This window comes from Phaethon aethereus, assembly GCF_964289735.1.
Source record: "Phaethon aethereus genome assembly, chromosome: 4".
NCBI lineage: Eukaryota > Metazoa > Chordata > Aves > Phaethontiformes > Phaethontidae > Phaethon > Phaethon aethereus.
In genome coordinates this window covers 1,307,629-1,328,957 of record NC_138578.1, presented here as the reverse complement: position 1 = coordinate 1,328,957, position 21,329 = coordinate 1,307,629, and the positions used below count along the sequence as shown (strand labels likewise).

At 42.4% G+C, this 21,329-nt stretch overlaps 1 protein-coding gene across 1 annotated transcript; it reads left to right on the top strand.

Moving 5' to 3' along the window:
* Window positions 1–14,355: 14,355 nt before the first annotated feature.
* On the top strand, window positions 14,356–15,829 carry LOC309404586 (interleukin-8-like; the record flags this gene model as incomplete). Its single annotated transcript, XM_081999093.1, has 3 exons — window positions 14,356–14,419; window positions 14,604–14,739; window positions 15,547–15,829. 3 exons carry the CDS (start codon window positions 14,356–14,358, stop codon window positions 15,632–15,634), a joined length of 288 nt encoding a protein of 95 aa, XP_081855219.1. The 3' UTR covers window positions 15,635–15,829.
* Between the last annotated feature and the right edge of the window lie 5,500 nt (window positions 15,830–21,329).

The following is a 21,329-nucleotide window of genomic DNA, read 5'->3' as shown; positions in this document are numbered from 1 at the left end:
TGCAGATCCTAGCCTAATCAACTATCGCAGAGTCACAAAACTCTGCACCAAAGCCAAGAGCTGGACCGAAATCTCTGGTGTTCCAAGTTAATGCTTTAGGCTTGTGATTATCTTTTCTCTGAGGCTGTCAACCTTCTCCATCACATACATGCAATAAATCTAATTTACTTGCTGATTTTGTCCTGAGTTGTCCATGTATTTTTCTTTCACAAGGGACTTGCCTTAAGCTGAAAATTCCTAATGGGTCCATGCTTTCACGTGGGTCCTTCCAAAGTGAGATACTGAAATTGTTGTGATATTGCTCTCAGATACCCAGCAACTTCAACAGCAGTTACAAATGTGAAAAACGGGCCACTTAATTAAGTAACCACATGCAGGTTCCAGGGTACAACTTCAAATGTCAAAGGCCATGCTGTTAACTTACCTGCAGAACACTAACATCACATCCCATACCAGATAACACTAGCTAGAAAAGATGCACATCTATATTTTCTTCTCACAGAGTGATTTTTTTATCCTTGGGGTGAGCCTTAGACAAAATTTCTGTATTCCGATACCCATACAAGCATCAGAGAATCACTAAGGTTGGAAAAGACCTTTAAGATCATCAAGGCCAACCATCAACCCAACACCCCCAAGCCCACTAAACCGTGTCCCCAGGTGCCATGTCCACATGTTCTTTGAACACCCCCAGTGACGGTGACTCCACCACCTCCCTGGGCAGCCCGTTCCAATGTTTGACCACTCTCTCAGTAAAGAAATTTTTCCTAATATCTAGTCTAACCCTCCCCTGGCGTGACTAGAAGCCATAATGGGAGCTTCGGATCCACATTCCATTCTCAGCTTGGTGATTCATGTCTTCTCTTTGCTGCTTGGGACAGAAGCAAGCAGCTGCCAGTTGTGCAGGAGTGCTGAAGGGTGTGGAAAGTCTCTGTCCGATTTCGAAGAGCTGTGGCTCAGCAACGGGGCAGCGTGCAGAGCACCTTGGGGCTGAGTCACTGCTACCATTACTCATTTTTGCTGAGGCACCGTCCAAAAGCTCAGCTTCAGATAAGTAGCCCGTTATTCTAGATACTCTTCAAAAATAGGAAAACGGGATGCTTGCTGGTGCGAGAGCCCTGCACCAAAGGCTGCAAGATGTCTGGTAAGACTGCAGTGCTGCTAGAAACCCTGCATATGCACTCTCTGCCATTCCTGAATCTTATAAGTTTATGCGGTCTGCTGGGTTTAGGCTGAAAGACAGGATCTAATGCATCCACTTACTGATCCTCAGAAGATTATTCTGAACCCGCAAATGAGCTACACGAGGAACTTGGGCTGAACGGTGGTGAAATGCCGCCTGCTTGGAGCAGAAGCGTTCTCAGCAGAAACGCTAAAATGCTGACTGCCGCTCCTAGGCACATGAAGCTGCCCTGCTGTGCTTAAAGAGGGACCACAACTGCTCTTTCAAAATGACAGCGTCCTTGCTTGCGTGCCACTACTGCAGAGGTGACTTCTTACACAGGGTTCGCAGGATGACACTGTGCAACACAAAGAGATTGCAACACGATGTGGGTAGGATTTTATTGTCTTGCTGGAACACATTACCAAGTTCCTGCCTCCAAGTAAAAGAATGACATGAAAATGGCCTTTGTATGTCCCCACAACGAATGATTCATTTTGAAACGAGCGACAGCTGGTACACGGCCTTCAGGACGGGGCTCTGAAAAACAGCAAAGATGCAGTTTACCGACATCGCCTTTTGCAGATAAACAGCACAAGGAGACATGTTCACAGACTAAAAGTCACGAGGCACGTCTGAGAGCATCTCACCATAGGCTCTTCTGCCTCCAGCTTGCTTGTTTTCCCTTTATACCATCACAGTCGCATGCAACACAATGCTCCAGCTGTAATGCATTGTTGTGATTGTAGCTGTAAACCAGAAATAATAACAGTATGGTCTGAGTGCTTCCTGAGCAGCACTAAGTACCTGATACCCTCACTGGCTGCTCTTCAGGCTGAGGGATTCAGCATATTATTAGAGATATCCAGCACTTCCTTAATTCACGCGCATTGCTGCTAGCAGGAAGAGCCAACGTGACTGAACTTGCCATGAAATAAAGTGACCTCAATGTTAGCGAGGCTGAATAAAGACAGCTTTCGTTCTGTGATAAAAATGTCATTATGTCTTGTCATTCCGTTTTGTCCTATAACTTAGTTTGATGGTGCCTTAGTTCTTCAAGGCTCTTAGAGCAATCATCACTAATCCCTCAGACATTATCTGCCAGCTAATACAGCATGTCTGATGCTTCATACAGTGGATTAGAATGAATTATTTTCTCAGCTTTGTTGTTACAACTAATGACGTCGTTTCAGACAGATAGCTTTGGGGAAGCCAGCGTAAGAAGTTCCTGTGTCTTCTTCAGCCCTGGCCTCTTGTTCTCTCATCTGCAGTGCAGCTGTTGCACCGTCTCTTCAGTTATTTCACTACTGGTATTGTAGAGCCAGAGTATAAAATGGAACCACTCCTCAAATAAATAAGGAATAATCACCCTAAAAATAAAATGACCAGCACTGGACTGAAAAAAACGTGTCTAATAACAAGCACCTCAGAAATCTCAGCCCATTCCTATTCTCAGATCTCAAAATCAGTCCCAAAAATCTTCCGCTGAAATCCTGATTTGATTGCATGTTAAGGAGAAACGCTATTCCTTTCTGGATTAATCTGTCCAAAACATAGTAAAACAGCACAATAACTGTTGGTTATTGGGAAATATCTTCGGTTCAGGAAAGAAATAAGGAGGCCAATAATGGAGGATGCCGAGGAACTCGCCTTGGTGCAAAACAACTTGCCTTAATGTCCTGCCTAAACAGTAAAATGTAATTTTTTGTATCTTCAGAAGGAAATCAATTAATTCATTGTCTGAACTTGTGCCACCTGGTTTACACTTCTTACTGTCTACTAATCACATAAGTAGTCAAAAATGTGTATGAAAACCAAACTTCCTTGCTCTTATGCCTTCTGCTGCACACACGTGCTTTTCATCTGGAATTTCTTTTGGTAAACGATTACCATAATGTTTGGCATTTCCTTTCCGACTGGGCTGTGAAAAGAGTAAGACATGCACTGGCTTATACGGAATTAAAAGCATTCCTTTCGGAATGCACTGTGGTGAGTTTAAGACGTGACACACAATCTTTAATTAGTAACTTCTCAAACAAGTATCGCAAAGCACCAGTGAAAAAATGTACATGATGAAAAGTACTACTGTGATAGAAACCTTTGGTCAGGATCTTCTTGCCTATCATGGCAGGAGTGTTTACACCGCAGCAACGAATACATCAGCTTTTTCATTCCGAACATATATTTCAGTAGACAGCGCTTCAAAGGTCGATGATAAATCGAGCTCTATCTTGAAACTGGGCATAAAGGACTAAAAATTTAAATGAGGATGCACAAATATACTCCAGAACTCACTTTTTCCCTTCCTGTCCAATTCTGTAACATGAAACTCAAGCCTTCTTCCTTAACGCTTATAATAACAAAGGCTATGACTTCAAATGTAATCTGTAGCTATTCCCTTTCCCACACTATTATAGCATATTTCAGAAACCGATGCGAAAGGTGAGTGGAGTGACGTTCAAGTCAACAAGTGCACATCCTGCTCATTTTGCAAGACTACCTGGAAGGAAATTGTTTTCACCCTCTGGTTTAGTAACCATTCCCTGATCAAAAATACTGTTACATCTCCCTCACTAAAGAGCAAGACAAATCCTTATGAACTAACAATCGTGCAGCGTTTTACAACCAACAACCGCTTGTACAGAATGAGATAAACCATTTGAGCCCCTGTCACTGCTTCTGGGACACGCAACTGGACAATTGTATTATCGGCAATACTTCCCGAAGTGACTTTCATTTCATGGAGAAAGGCATTTAAAAATTCCAGAAACAGAGCTGAGAGGTGCAGTGTGGTTACAGGACCTTTGCAGTTCCACGTGTGTAACTTAAGCTTTCACCAAAGATGTCTCCAAGTTAACACAATTGTTCGTAAGTACATACTTACTCAGGATGGACAACCAAATGCTTTGAATATGGCACTTGGTAATTACTCTTTAAGGTATTGTTGCCTGAAAATTGTGTATGTCCCAGGTGTATTAGCTTGCTAGGCCTTCTATGCTCACGAATACTTTCGTCACTCTTGAAAGACACATCATGCTCCACCTGCGATCAGTGCCAAATTTACAGTCAACACAAAAGTAACAATAAAGCTCATGTACCGTCGGAGGAGTGTTAGAGCAGCCATGTTAATGTGCAATGAGACCTTCTAAGATCCAAGGTTTGCACATAAGGTTCAAACTCTGAATGCCATACATTGCCAAAGCAGCTGTCACCACCTAACTGCTTTGCCAAGATTCCCGAATCACCCGTTGTTACAGCTGACACTGAGTCACAGAGACAGGTTCTGGCAAGAACTTGACTACAGTTTTTGTAACGGTGCTCCTTGCTGGTCTGAGAACTGTCACTCTCCTGTTACCATCGCAAAATGATTAAGTTATTAGCATCAATCGTACTGCCGGCAATTGTGACTGCAGCACCCTCCGTGGTAGAGTTCAGGATCCTGAAACGAGGGGTCAAGGCAAAAAATAGGATCACAGCTGTGGACTTCACGAGAGCAGACTTGGGGCTCTTCAGTGATCTGCTCAGAAGAATCCCATGGGAGACCATCCTGGAGAGCTAAAGGGTCCAGGAGTCCTGGCTGACTTTCAGGTATCACCTCCCCACCAAGCTCAAGAGCGCTCCATCCCAGCAAGCAGGAAATCAAGCAAAGGCAGCAGGAGGCCTGTGTGGACGAACGAGTTGCTCCCGACAAAACTCTAACATAACATGAGAGCATACAGAGGTTGTGAAGTCTCCATCCTTAGAGATATTCAAAACTCAGCTTCACAAGGTCCTGAGCAACCCGCTCTAGTTGACCCTGCTTTGAACATGTAGGATGCGTGTGTGCGCACATATGTGTTTGTATGAGCGTGGACCGGGCGTTCTCCAGAGGGCTCTTCCGACCTCATTCTCTCCTGTCTTTCTCTGAAACTGATTCTCCACCTGTCTCAGGAACAGGTAATGATGTCTGCTTAGATGATACCTGCAGTGCCACTGGACATCAGTATTTCCAACCTAGAGAGTCCCTGCAATGATTTGTTGAGGAGGTTGTCTGAAATAAGGAGTGAGAAATATCTCAAGTCAGACAGGGGACACTGAATCCAAATAAACCTGAAAGATAGCTTTGGGGAATGTAGGGAAGTAGGGATCTTCTTCCAAAACAAAATGAAGCCTACAGACAGTCTGAGAGATACATTTTTGAGATGGAAGACAGAGAACCTCAAAGTAACACGGTTTTGTTCATGTCAGCTTCAGGGAAACAGAAAACATTTTCAGTTGTGCTGATAGTTTCGATGCTAGTGCTACAAAAAGGTGACCTGGGGAAGTTCTCGCTCCAAGGGTTGTGTGGTAAATGAGACAGTGAATGGTGAGCTTACAAGGATGCTCCGTTGATTTCCTACCAGCTCTGATGAATACCTAGTCTCTAAGGTTGGCTCCATCAGACCTCCTGGGTTGTGAGAAAGTCAGAGTTGCTTTTGGACCATCTCAAAGATTCCTAGGAAGGACACACTATGCATGAAGAAAAGAATTGTCTCAAAGTATCTCAAGTCCTTTAAGGCTGACAAATCTTTAGTGGATTTGGTGGAACAGAACGTGGCCAAATGCCTCAAGTAGAACAGTAAAACTAGAACACATGAGGACAGTCTATTTGGGAGAGAACATTTTAAACCTCATCAAAGCCAAAAAGTTGATGCAAACAAGAAGTCTAACCAAGTAGAAGGGGTCCTAGGTCTCTTGCATTTCTCATTTACTCTCTGACACTCTATGAGAAACTCTTCTGGAGGACGTCTTACTTCTGGAAGGAGTTTTTGTCCTCCAAAACTGCATAAGTCATGGAGATTTTGCAGAAGCAATCAAAATCTTTTCTGAAGAATATGTGTGAAGAATATGTTCTGAAGAATATGCATGAACCTTACAAAAGACTGTCAGCCAGTGCACAGTCATACATGCCACTGCAGAAATGAAAACGACGAAAGATATGCTGGAATCGAAGCTTCCAATGACTCTTAACAGTTCCCAAGCTCTCCAGTGGTTATCACACTTAAGAAGAACAGGGAAGGAATATTGTGTGGGTGGTTAGACGTTCAGCTCAGTGACTATCCCCAGTGCATGCCTTACACTTATAATGGATGGTTTCCTGGTTAACTAGACTGTGATTGGATACCTCAACAGGTTGGACTTAAGAAATAAGTATTGGCAGACCTTCAGGAAAAAAGTGCTGGGGAAAATCAAACTCCTTGCTCTAGGTTTATATCCTGAATCTACATTAAAGATTCAGATGTTTGGGTTTGGCATCAACCATTAATGGTCTGCGTCAACACATCTGTTTATGCTGAATTGAAGTGGGTAAATTCCTATATTCTAATTACATTACTTTTTATAAGAGTGAATTAGCTCTGGGCTGGAATTAAGTCAAACAGTGGTATATAAGAGTAATTTTCACATCTTTGAATCCCAATGATAAATACTTTTCCAACAATTTAGGAAAGGATGCCTTTTATTCAAAGAGAATCCAAGCCCAGAAAGGACAAACATAATGAAGCAAAATACTAGAGAGAGGGTCCGGCGGGAATGGCAGGGGGAGATTAGGCTTTCAGAAGTCCAGGACACACCTTAGGAATTGCTCAAGGTATGAAATCTCTTACAGTTCTAACCGTGCGTGGTGGGTTGACCCTGGCTGGGTGCCGGGTGCCGGGTGCCCACCAAGGCCGCTCTATCGCTCCCCTCCTCAGCTGGACAGGGAGACAAAGCATAACGAAAGGCTCGTGGGTCGAGAGAAGGATGGGGAGAGTTCACTCAGCAATTACCGTCACGGGCAAATCAGACTCAACCTGAGAAAAAGAAACCCTGAATTTATTACCAATCAAATCAGAGTAGGATAATAAGAACTAAACCCAAATCTTAAAAACACCTTCCCCCGACCCCTCCCTTCTTTTTCTTAGCTTTTATTGCTGAGCAGACGTGATATGGTATGGAATATCCCTTTGGCCAGTTTGGGTCAGCTGTCCCGGCTGTGTCCCCTCCCAAGATCTCGCCCGCCCCCAACCTCCTGGTGAGGGGCCAATGTGGAGAGACAGCCTGGATGCTGTGCTGGCACTGCCCAGCGGCAGCCGAAACCGTGGTGTGTTATCAACACCCTTCTAGCTACCGATACAGAGCGCAGCACCGTGAGGGCTGCTATGGGTAAATTAACTCCTTCTCCACTAGACCCAATACACCATGACGGTCCAAGCTAGCTCAGATCTTGGCTGACGGTGCTTCAGTAAACATCGGACCTATAGTCATACTGTACACAAATCAGTCATACAGAAATAGGATCTACCTCAGATCAAAAAGATCAATCTGGGTAGGAAGTGTTGGGGTCAGATTACAAATGGCTACTGGCCGCTTTCAAGTCACTGTCTTTTGAAGAATTAAAGAATAGCTTCATCGCCTTCTCCAAAGCACCAGGGTGAACTGCAAAGGCACTAGAAACCAGAGCAGATACGACTCAGAGTGTAACTACCAAGGTGATTAGACATAGATTTACGCTGCTGAACGGCGGTATTCTTAATTTCGAGTTCACAAAATCTGAGAAAATTTACACACAGAGTCGCTTTCCCAAAGTGCTACAATACTGCAGGCAATCTACAGAGGCTTAAAAAATATGAATTCTGTCTTCGTATTGCTGAGCCTGTAAAAATCTAGAGAGCTACTTGTGAGCGCTTCTAAAGAATCGAAGCGCAAATTCACAAACTATTCCTGTCACACAAGTATGCTGGTTTGCCGTTACATAGCTATGAGGAGTGGGAGAAGGCAGAACAGGTCACACCTAAAGCATTTGTTTGTCTTGCTGCTGAGTTTTGATCAGTGTTACAAATTTCTTTGGAGTTAAAGGAAGTTCTCCATAGCAGCAGTTGCCAAGAAGTCAGCATAAAGTAAATGATTCCCTGGGGTTTTCAGTGTGATATAGGAACAAAATTACAGCATGAAAGGAAGGAAAGAAGAGGGGAAGCCAGTAACAAGAAAAACTAAGTCAGTGCCCCTGAAAACCATTACCTTCCAGCACAGCGTTACCAATCAGAAGAAGCATATGCTGGAGGTGTTACCTTTGTTCTTTTTTCTTGAGGAGCCGGACTGGAAAGAGCGGGAAGAGACGGGACCCGGGGCCTGTTCCCATCTCACTTGACTTTCCTGAATTCTGCCCAACATCTGTAAGAACTGCAGGAGGAAGCGGAATACCCAGGTGCAACTGCAACGCAAATCCTTATTTGTACCTATTAATAGGGGAAACCAATCTCTTCCACAGCAAATATTCAAAATCAACAGACCACAGAGCAGAATAAACACGAATTGTTAATCTGCAAAAATCAATGCCATGCACTCATCAGGGCAGATATTTAACCTGTAAATAAACCAGCAGAAATGAATTCCCGGGGAGGAGTTACCCGCTTGGCGTCAGCTAGTGTTTCTGCAGTGTCCTACCAGCAGGACTGCACCAGAAGCAGATTCCTTAGGATGCATTTGTTCCATCTTGGCCTCCAGTTTGGCGCTTACTCAGGAGCATTCTCCCTCTGCTTCAGCGTCAGAGGTCTTTGTTTGAGAAGCTATAAACTCTGTCTTGGTTTCATGTGATCTGAACATACATCCAGTCTGCTCAACGACGACCAGTCCCAGGAGAAGCCAGCTTCCCACAAAATGGGGATGGGCCCTCGTGGATAAAATGCAGACTGCCGTTCCCTTCCTCTCCGAGCTCTTCTGTCTTCACCCTTTATTCTCTCAGGTGCAGGCAAGAGGCATGCACATAAACCCTCTATCTGCAGTTCAAACTGGTTTTTCCTCCGTACAGCTGAAAGTTTGGAAATAAAAAACGCCTCCATGATTTACACACAGGAATTCGAGGCCAATGCACCCTCTTCTGTCTCCTAGTAGCTGTTGTGCTTCACATCATCTCACTGCCTCTGAGCTCAGGACCTTGCTCTCTTCAGATTTAGGCATGATGCCGAAGCGTGACTCCATTGATTTTCATTTACTCCTGATTTACACTAGTAGGTGGATGGTTGGAATTGCAATATCCATGTAGCACAGGGTTGTTAATTCTGCTTTGCTTTGCAATAGGCTTGAAAATACAGTAACTTTGGAAAAACTGTCATTATTTTATCCTTCTCCCTCAAGTAGGCAAAGGCTACCCAGAAAACAAACATCTAGTTTTGGCACAGCTGAGGGGATAGGAACTTGTAAAGGGAAGACCAGGCAGTAAGGGAGGGAATGTGAGCAAGCGCTACTCCTAAGTCTCTTCTCCAGTCCTTTCCTTGTTCTCAACTACTGTTTCTGCTCACTCCCAGAAGTCTTGGCCTTGTCACATTAAATAAAATATTTGTTTGAGTAACTCCTTGGTCCATGTATTGTAATTGGTTTTCAATTACTTACCAAGATTAATGAAAAAAAGTTTTTATTTAATGTGAAAGACAACTCATGGTGATGCCAGCTGAAATACTGGAAAGTCCCTAAGTAATCCTACTGCAATTGTTTTTTTCTTAAAAATGCACCTACTGCACTTAAACCACAGTGGTCACTGTTTCTTTGAAAAAATTGCTGGATGTTGAGTGGCATGAATGACCTGATCATGCTTCAGGCAGCATCCTGTCCATTTTCTTTCTTTTCTTTTCTTTTTTTGGGGTTTTTTTTTTCCCAATACTACTTCCCTTTCTGGAGATGACTTCACTTCCTATGCAGTTACTACACACATGGGGAAACCCCAGTAATACAAAAAGGCAGATATTTTCCATCAAACCCCATCAGTAAACGGCTTTTGATTGATTGTACTGTCAACAGGCCAAAGGGCACAGCAGGGAAGGACTGCAATTTTGGATTCCTTAAACTGATGAAAACTGTGAATAAAGTTCTGAGTCAACCATAAACGTTCTGCCTGAGGCTCAGGGACTTTGCCAAAGCAACGCTCAGCATCACCATTAATGAATTTTAGAAGTCCAGCTGCAAGGGTGGAGCATTAAATGCATAGCACTAGGATCCACAACAGCTAGCGAGATGAAAAAAGGGAGATTAAGCCGGCTAACAGAAAAATCAGAAGAGAGAGAAAGACATGATAGTGATGGTTTTAGATGTGTTATAGAACTGCGTTCTGCTGGAGCACTTGCTTGTGCTGCAGGGAGAGCCATGTGCCAGGTCCTCTCGAGCCCGAACTCGAAGCTGCTTCTCCTGCCTCGAAACCAAAGATTTCATCGGGTGGAAAAAAATATTCACCAGCATAGGTGTTGCAACTGCACTTCTCTGCACTAAGAATCACGGGCCGCACGGAAAATACAGGAATAGGGATCATCATCTCCTGCGACGTGAGGAAGTAGCGCTGTGGTACAGCAGAACTCTGGCTCTCGTCCTTGTTCTCAAAAGACTTTGTGTAATCTTATGACTAATTAATATTCCTTTGTTAAAGCACTCGCACGGTGACCTTTGTAACACCTGCCCAGTAGGGGACTGATTCAGAAAATAGACTTCACTCCACGTCCAGCGCTTCTAGAAACAAATGAATGCAATTTCCATTCTTGTTAGTGGTGGTAAATACCAAGCATAAACAGCTTCAGGAAGAGGGGCACAGACAACCACATGAATTTCAGTGAGCCTTTCCTGAGAAGAAGGGCTCATCAAAATGAGTTAGGCTTTCAGAACTGCATATTAACTAAACAAAAGAGAACAAGTATTTTGAAGGAGGTGAAATGTGTTGAACTATATTATTCCGGGGAAATGTTTACAATTAGGAAAAGCTTCTTCACTGAGAGGGTGGTTAGTCACTGGACTCACTGGACCAGGCTTTCCAGGGAAGCGGTCATGGCACCAAAAGTGTCAGAGTTCAAGGAGCACTTGGGCAATGCTCTTAGTCATATGATTTAGTTTTATGTAGTCCTGTGAGGAGTAGGGAGTTGGACTCGATGATCCTTATGAGTCCCTTCCAGCTTGAGATATTCTATGATTCTATGATAAATATTTTTTAGAGGCCGACCCAGACACTGCTGAAGCTGATCGGGAAGAGAGGTACTAAACATGTATCTCATGGTTGCATTTCTGTTTACAGCCGCTTGTTCCACATCTTTCATATAAAAGTCATTCAGTGTGACAGTTGGCAAACTTGAAATCCTGGGGTTTTGTTGATATCGAATGAAGAAATAGTTAGGGGGAAAAGACGTATACTTGTGGTATTTGCAACTGTAGATAAGTTCTCTGTTTGGCCCTCCCAAGTCAGTCAAGTTGCCTCAGGTAAGGTTCACAGTAGAGACCGTCTCACCACCAAAATGCAGATAACACTAAAGACCCAGACTGCCAAGCAAAGACGCAAAGAAGTTGAGACGCTTTCCCTTTGCAGATCAAAAGTATGCATAGATTTTTGCATACAGGGTCACAAAAGTGCAAGAAAATAATAAGAAGAATTTGCCCGAAGGAAATCTAAAGCTCAAGCAGGACTACCCTTTCCTGCTGAACCTAATATTTTTGAAAAAAATTCCTAAGAGGAGCTGTCACATTCACTGACTCAGCTGCTCAGCTATTTCTAAATGATCTTTTACATGTTGGAATCCAAAATTCCAGGCATGAGGCAGGATTTCTAAAGATACCGGTGAGCAATCATTGAGGGAGATGAGGACAGAGCAGTGCAAGGGGTTCCCCCGGGAACTCATGGGAGCATAAGGAAATGTAAAGTTCCAGGCCACTCGCAGGTCAGGGAAGGTTGTGGAGAAGCGTACAGAAAACGATCTGAGAAACTCCAATTTTTTCACTCGGGTGGCTCAAGCTCTCTCTTGCCCTTTATAGTATATAAAGGGCAAGAGAGAGCTTGTATATATAACCCTTACATACAGTGTAACTGATGCGGAAGCCTCGATTAGTGGAATTAGTGAATTTTATGCCTGTGGTAGCACCTACAGATTGATTCGAACTAGTCTAGCACGTACCAGTTTGCTGTGTGATCTGGACGGGGACTTCTGTACCACACATCACTGTCAAAAGTTGGAGGCAGGGTAGTCTGCATTCCTGTGTGTCATATACCGCTGATAAGCCCATCGTTTCTCAGAAATCTTATCACTTGGTAGTTGTTAAGGCGCTCTTACGCCAAGAAAATTGAAGCTTCTCAATAACTATATTTATCACGCTTGTGAGAAGAAAAGTGTTTATTCAGCTGGAGGCCACCAGATATTGTTTACGATACTCATATTTAAAGCTTAGGAATTATTCTCTTCAGTCAGAGACTGTATGCACTAGAAATTCAGCAGTTTTTAATTCACCTGCCTCACGTCTCCAAAACTAGGTCCTTGTAAATAGAGACAGCAGCTCCTCTCTTTTGCCCAAATCACAAGAGTTTGCAATAAAACATGTGATCCTTTCATTTACGGTTCATCTTTTCTGACTTCTCTCTGTAACCACAAAAGGAATTTTATCTTTGTTGACTGTGGAGATAGGAGAGAGATATAAGATAACTATATAAGTCCAGAGATAGGAATGAACAATCCACTCTATGCTGCTATCAGGCAACAGGACAAAAGTTCATAAGAAGAGATCACCTGGAGATGTGATAAAGGTCTACAGAATTATGAAGGGCGTGGAAATCAGGGATAAGGATCGATATCTAGCTCTTGTTTTCCCATAAAAGAATTAGGAGGCATCAAATGAGGCCAGGCTCAGAGCGGGAGACTACTAGGGATAAGTCTCAAACACACTTGATCTTTTCTGACGCATTCCTAGACATCTGCCGATGGTCATGACTGAAGAGAGCATACTCACTAGGCAGACCTCTGGTTTGACACAGAAGGGCTGGAATTAAATGCTTATGTGCTTACGTTAGATACTGCAGCTATGTTCACTGCAAGCTGAAAATGTACAGGAAAAACAGGTGCTTAATTCTGTACCTACACATCTTATTAGGCTACTGCTCACCCTCTAAGACTATTTATAAACTTAATTGCATAAAACTCCAGACACTGATCTGTACTGTAGTATCAAGCGAATTTCAGTCTGGCATATGTAAATCTCTGTGTCCTTCATGACGAGTCAGAGAACAATAAACCTATATTCATTCATATCTGGTCCTAGACTTTGTTCTTTGACTGTCTCCATTACTTGGCAGAAGAAAAATAATGGGATTCCTTAATGTTTAACCCTCAAAAAGCCCACTTGTGTTCTAGTATGATTTTCTATCGTTAACAAAATGGTTGTACATCTCTGGCTTTATCTGAATAATCCTCCTTCATGATCCCATCTTCATTTTTCCTTTAATTTTATTGTAATCAGAAGAGATTTTCTCTTGACGGGGTCAAATTTAAATTTGCAAAAGTGCCTCAATTTATTTCAGAAGTAGGATCCTGCTGCAGCTTTTAGACTTTTCCTCTGCCCCAATTCAAAGCAGCAAACAGTTATGAAGTTTTGGCTTCAGAAGAAGCACTCATCCTAAAAAAAACCCCACCTGATTAGGCAAAGCACTTCATCATATCATAATAATATATTCCATATATTCTCAATAGTACGAAAAAGTCAGTCTGGATTCTGTTGCTTATTTCAGTGTCATATCAAAAAATACTGTAAGTATTTCCACATAAGTTATCTCAGCATATAAAGGAAAAATTATTAAATGTAATTGCATATAGGGACAAGGGGAGTTCATTAAAATCCAGTTCTAGGACCTATCATTTCTATAAAGTGTTAGCTCCTACTTCTGTTGTGTCTTAAAATTAAAAAAAATCAAAGCCCAAAGACACACAGATGGAAAATCACAGATCAAATGCCTCCCACCAGAAGTGGAAATGTACAGAGAGTAACGTAATAGTAACAGCAAAAGTACAAAGGTACGGACGAAAACAGTCACAAGAAAAAGAGTATTACAAAAACACTATAGATTCCACAGAGCTAAATACAGAGCAATTTTGTACATATTCTATATTTTCATATTACTTTAAGTAATGAAGTGTTTTCTGTTAATGAAAAACAATTTCATGGTCATCTAGGGAAGGGGGCTTACCCACTCACCTGTGACTCATTTCAGAGTGGCTTCTTACAGGTTTGGAGTTTCCACGGGCCTGACCCACCCATGATGCTGGAGTGCAGAGGGGAGGCCAGGGCAGTATATAAATGCGGCAGGTCCCAGAGCAGAGGCACTGGCCATGCTTGTGGCTACGGGAGCTCACCTCACCACAGAACGAGACCCAGGCGACACAACAAGGAAACACTCTTGCATCATGACGGGCAAAGCTGTGGCTGCTCTCCTGACTCTTCTCCTGATCTCAGCGCTTGGAACAGAAGGTAAAGAAATCCTTCCTAAAGCTCTCCTAACTAATTGCTAGTGTAAACGCTGACGGGGGAGCTACCATGCTGTTTTATCAAGTGCAGCAAATAGCTGTTCTAATACCGTAAGGAAAAAGAACATGTTGTGCTTTGTGTGGAAGCGGTGAAACAGTCCTCTTTTTATTTTCTCCTTGCTTTACAGGTAAGGCCCTGGCACGCTCAGCAGTTGAACTTCGGTGCCAGTGCATAGACACCCATGCCAAGTTCATCCATCCCAACTTCATTCAGAACGTGAACCTCACCCCCAGTGGACCTCACTGCAAGAACGTTGAAGTCATGTAAGTGCTTTTGCAAAATCCTCCCGATTACTTAAGAAGAAGGAAAGAGATTTTACATTAAGGATGATGTAAGTGTTCTCTGAAAGATGTAACAAGCCAACAGGCACAGCTACCCAGAATGCAGAAGAGCAACACTCATTGCTCTTGCAAACAATATGCTACGTGTTATAAATTGCGTGTTGTTTTTGCCAATCTCTACTTTTTAAACAACCCATGCAATATTTCAACCTAAAGCCGCAGTCATCAGACAGCAAATAACTTTCTAAAACTCTGTATTTTACCAGCATATGAGAAGAGAATTAAACTCACGGAGCCATGCTGAGCAAGGGAGCAAAACACTAATTTTAAGCGCTAGGTCAAAAATACAATCACGCTTCTACTTAAGTCAATGAGAAAACTACCATTACCTTACCAATCACATAATCCTGTCACAGCTCCAGACCTCTTACTGTAGTAACACTCCTATGGACTGGGTAGTACAGTTTCTGAATTGGGATGAAAAGATTAGCCCTTAGTTAAACACCATCACAAATACAAAGCAAGCCAGGAGAAAAAAAAAAAAGCAGCAATGTGGGAAAGAGCAAGAGTCCTGCAAATGATTTAGTATATTCAAACAAACAGATCTGAGATGATATGAAACCATTTAAAAAACCCCAAACTTTATGTTATCCTACAGCCTCAACTAATACAGCTTAAAGTAAAGAAGAACATGTAAGCGTACACCTAGAATGATGTGATGAGAGAAAAGGGAAATTGCCTTGGAATTCACTAAGGAGACCTTTTCCCCTTCTTTTTTCTCTGTTGCAGAGCTACCCTGACAGACGGCAGAGAAGTGTGCCTGGAGCCCACTGCTCCCTGGGTGAAGCTGATCATCAAGGCAATTCTGGACAAGTGAGTCTTTTGTTCTCAATAAGCACAGCTTATCAAAAAAAAAAATGTATTTTAAGTGAGCTAGCAAACTCGTACAGCGTAAAGTGTTCAAAAATTCTGCCTCCTCAAGCTGTTACTACCGTTGGTGTTCACTAACTGGGACAGACGCTGTGATTGCTTTTTAATCATAGCATTAGGTTCGATGCCTTACTGTGCCACACACCCCATGTGAACGTTAGCTCATCTCTCATAAAGCACAAGCACACTGAAAACCTGCAGCTCAAGTGCTGAGGATATCCAGGCATTAACCGACGGGTTTTCTCTTGCTTGCAATGGTAGAAAGCTACAATCAGCTTTTCAAAACTAATGGCATTTAGATGAGTGGTGGAAAAATCGGGCCCAAGAGATGTCAAGTGAAGCATCGAACTATGGAAGCCCACAGTTACTGAGTACTGGTGAAAAGGTTGCGATGTATCTGCTTAGGTTTGGTAACAACTTTAAAGGGGCTTGGACACAGAAGCACAAACCCTTAGCGGTGGATTTCATCTGACTCCAGCGAGGGATAGCTGTTCCATGGACAAGTTCTAATTGTGTCCTTTTCCATTTTCTTTCCTTCTAGGGCAAATGCCAAACCTGAGACAGTGTTCTAAGATGAGGAAGAAAAATGTCCCAACTCTTCCAGGAAGGCAAAAAAGGGAGAGACGCTCATCCAGCTTCTGGCAACTCATTTCCTCCTGCCTCCTACATTCACACTTCTAACAGCATCTAGAGACTACGGATCCCCTGTTCTTGTAGTTAGTTGACAACAGTACTGTTAAGTCTTTTAAAGAGGTCTCATGGTGTAGGAGAGACACCACTGACACCAGAAAAAACTAGCAGAAAAAATGGCTTGTGAAAGGAGATGGAGACGATTCTGGAGTCGTTTTTGCTAAATGCAGCTGGATCAGTGCAGCACACTCTCAGCAGAGCTTTCACTAGGTGACACCTTTCCTTCTTGCTAACAGTTTAGGAAAAGACCATTGTCTCCTTCTCTCCAGGAAAGCACAGATAGCTAGCATCAGCTGTGGTCATGGCCACTCAGAGTGGGACGAGTGGCCGGAAGAGGGGACCTTGCAAAATTAGGAAGCCAAAACTCTGAGACAGCGCTTTTTATGCCATCATTTTGAAGATATTATTTGAGTATATTTGAAAGTATAAACATGTCTTTTAATGCCAACTTTTGGTTAGAAAGAAGCACTTTATTTAAATATTTATTTTTATTTATTTACTTTGGCATATTTATTTACTTTTGCATAAGAATGTAGTTGGTCTTCAATATTTATTTATTTGTTTATTTATGAACAATATCTATGTTTATGTACCTAATAAATGCTTGTTGAAGTATTTTCACTTCAGTATTGTGTGTTATTAATTTCCTTATTGAAATACAGAACTCAATCATGTAATGAGTTCTCAGAAAGGCAAGTGGTGGCCTAGTTGTGGGGGACAGCTAATTACAACACAAAATTCTTGCCTCTGGTGAGTGCAGCTCGTTTCCAGTAGGAGGAATTATAAAAATGATCTACTTTCTTCCCCTTTTCTTGCCAGACTCAGTGTTTTCAGAAGCCTGGGTGATAAAATTCACAGACAGAAAGTCACAGAATTTGCAAGGCCATAGCAGTGCTGGTGCTCAGACAGCATGTCAGCTGAGGACCTGGCACTGGGCAGGGTTTTTCATTAACTTAAATAAGCAGGGAAACCTGATAAACATCAAAGTCACTGTGCATCCTCCCTAACTGCAGTCAGCGGGGAGGACTACATCAGGAGAAATCCAAAGGAACAGAGCTCCGATTGTACGGCCACGCATCTGCCTGTGATACAGCGATTTACAGAGAAATGGCTGGAGTATGAGTGGCAAATACTTGACAAAATGGGAAAGTTAAGCAAATGCTTTGATATTTGTTTTTCTTCGGTCTTTTCCAATAAGGAGCCACTCTGTATTCTGCACAAACAGCTCGTGTTTGCTCATGGTGCAAGACAAAAAGGGAGTTTCTGGTGCTGTTTGAGTAAGCTCTTGTGCAAGATGACAACTATTCCAACGACACTTCGCTCCCTAACCCCGTCGCCGCCCCTGGACCACAGCACCGCGTTACACAGCCTGCGAGACCTCGTCCTCAGAATGTAAAGGAGACAAAGTTTCTCAAGGGACAGGTTTTGCTCAGACTCGTCTTACAACACTAAACACTAAGCCTTCCTGTTTTCCGAGTGATTTTTACAAGCTGGCTGCTTTCAGAAATGTAATTTGGAGGCAAGTATGTGAGAAATAGTCAGCCGAGAATGGGGAGAGGTGGGGAAGGACCACTTTACACGCACGCCCATAAAAGTATGCATGTATCCTAAAGGACTGGCACTAGTTTCAGTGCTCTACAGATACTTAGAGTAAGTGCGCAACCTTTGTCATCAGAAAAATCCCGGTCAGGTTACTGTGAGCTGAATCGCTGCCAAGGAAGGGCTCTTCTCATAAACTCTTCTGTCCAAAACGTCAGCAATGGCTGCGCTTCCAGGACCCCAGGCAGGGCATGGGCACAGCGGCTGAACTGTACGCCTTCCATCTCCATAGGTTGTCCTCATCGGTGAGACATGATTCAGAGGCTGGCTAGAAATAATAAAATACTGCACCTTTTTTTTTGCGTGCACTCACAAGATACCATTCTTAGAAACACAACAACAACCCTCAACGCTTCTAAAAACGTGTTTCATTGCTCTCAAAGGCTGCCAAGAGAAGCACTGCAGCTCTTCTGACTTGATGACTTCCATTGTCAAACGTGGGCAGTTCTTCCGTGTTGCTTCTGCTTTGCCAATACTGTCTCTCCAAAGCTGAACTCAGACTCCATGACATTACTAATTCTCCTGGCAAAATATTTTTACGTTGAGACGCTTAACAATTAAACCGGTTATGAACTAGTTAATAACCTTAGCTAACATATGCAGAGTGTTGTCCTGCTCCCTGGTGACCAAAAGCCAGACACTGTGTATGTCCGGGATAAACTGCTATCACCCCTACATACAAAACCAAGGGTTTCTTTTGGCAGACTCCTTCTTTTCAAAACCCATTTGCTTTCTTCATTTTATTGAAGTACTCAAAGTCACAATGTATTTTATCAGATCACAATTTGGTCTGGTTTCTGTCCTTGAGACCACCTTTTTTCACCTCACACAAATAGGAATATCCCATATCCCAATGAGTAAACGATACACAGTCCAGAAACAGATTCCTGAGGAATACTCAAGAGATCTCACTTATGACCTGTGTTTATCTTCTGTTTTCAACACCTCTGATTATTCTAGAAGCATGAGGTTAAAAAGAAAAACAGATAGCTTCCTAAGTGCTTATTTTAATCAGGTGTTATGACAAGTCTTATTGTCAGATACTTTCTCTTTTCATATTCTGAACAAATGACATTTTCAGAAGAGCTTAAGTGATGGTGTCTCAGTCATTTTAAGCTTGTCATTTCCTGTTCAATGACTAGCAAAGCTTTTCAGTACAGAATTAAGCGTCTAAATCCCTTTAGCCAAACTGAAAACAACAAAATCCTTTCAGAGAACAATAGAAACTAGGTATGTCTTGCCTTCATAAGACACTGGCTAAACAACTTCATTAGAGTCATATCAAAATAAAGTCCGTAAGATTGGGATGAAAAGTTCCCACGATTATGTTGGGTAAAATTTTTTGCACAAGCCATATAAACTCAATGCAAAGAGCCGAACACGAATTCTACATTCAGAGAAGGGGGAAAAAAGTCTCTTTATTTTGGCTCAGGAGGGTGCCTGGTAATGCTGTATCGATTTCCAAGTGGAAGCTCGGCATTGTTGATTAAAACTAGTATCCCAGGAAGAAGTGCAAATAGAAAGTGACGGATAATAATTACAATTCAAAGAAATCATTTAAAATGTACAGCAGCAGAAGTAACTTAGGTAATTCTGAAGTGCCGCTGAATGGACTCCACAAAGATTTGGATTTCTTATGCAACACTCTCACATATTGGGAAATCTGCGTGTACGGAACACACATGTTGCACTGGAGCACACTTGTTCAGCACTTAGGCTGCTGGGAGCGCACCTTGCCAATATAAAACCTGACCTGAACTAGAACCAGAGCAGGACGCCTGTCAAGAAGAAAACTTCTGCACAGCAATGGATGGCAAATCTGTTGCTCTTGCTTTGGTTCTCTATCTGGTCTTAATGGCGGGGTCAGAAGGTAAGAAAATGTTTTCTTAAAACTCACGTAACCAATGAATAAATATACATATGCAAATGCAACCGGGCTTATGCTATGTCCATGCTGACATTTTGCAAGAGCTGTGCATCTTCAATAAATTGTCATTCAGAAGTAAAAAGTATCATTGGTATTTGCATCCGTTATGATGCTGTGACCGTTTCTGAGGTTAAAATATGCTTTTGTCAGAAAATGAGTTTATTCCTATGCCATAATATCTGCCTTACCCTAGATTTTAAGAACTGTTTGAATTAAGACAGGACCCTTTTTCTAAACGCATCCACACATCTCTTCTTTTCCAAATGACAGCTCTCTCCTCTTTGTACTTTGGCAGTGAGGTTGATGATAGTGCTTCCTCAAAGCAAGAATTATGCAATTTGCAGAAAAGCATAAAGGATATGAGTGGACGATCATGGCAGAAACTAGCAAACAATATGTGGACATAAGTAATGACGTCAACCTACTCCGTTCAAGTGATGCAATTTAGGGGTAGAATCTGGCCAGGCACAAATGCACTATGAAAACATCTAAGTATTTTCGCTTAGAGGTGCAAGTTTAACTTCAAAGGCATCTGCATACCAGCAGCTCTGACAATGTAACTGCTGCTGTCGTGCAGATGCAGTTAATTTTATCTCAAAGTCTTCAGCAAACCAGAGTGTCCCAGTAAGCAGAATGAGGTTGACAGAAGGGAATACTCCTTGCTTCATAGGAGCAAATAATGAGATTATTCATTTAGCTAGACTTATTTTTGTTCTACAGGTAAAGCCCTGGCGGAGACAGAGGAGAAAGGCTTCCAATGCCTGTGCATAGGCACTCATTCCAAGTTCATCCCTCCCAAGGCTATTCAGAACGTGAGACTAAGCCAAAGAGGACCTCGCTGCAAAAATGTGGAAATCATGTGAGCACTTTTGCAAAATATCACCTTGCTTTCAACAGGAGGAAGTGACTTGGCATTTCACACCCTAGTTAGTTACTTACTTACTTCAGGCAGAATTATATATCCCTTGCAAAGCCTCATAGACACTTAGTATAAGGTATTAGGCCTTCTATGCAAAGGAATGAGCTAATTTCCTGCCAATGTTACAAGCTGCTTCCAGTCAGTGTTTTAAAAGTCCCTCTGTATTAAATATCTTAATTATGACCAAGATCAGAGGAGTGAATTAGATCCCCGTAAAACATTCGGGGCACGACTAATAAAGAATCAAAGATACACTCTTGACACCATTGACATGAATTCAAACAATTTCCACTGTCTTGGTGTGCACGTGGTAAAGTTTGAAATGCCGTGAGTTATTCCCTGTGTCAGAATTGCATATTGAGCATATTGAGCATATTGAGCATTTTCCTGCGCGAAGAGAGGGGAACTTAAATCGTAAAATCCACGTGAGTACAAAGCAAAAGATTTGGAAAGCTTCATTTAAAATCACATCAGGAACTATTCACATGAATTGAATCAACAATTCAT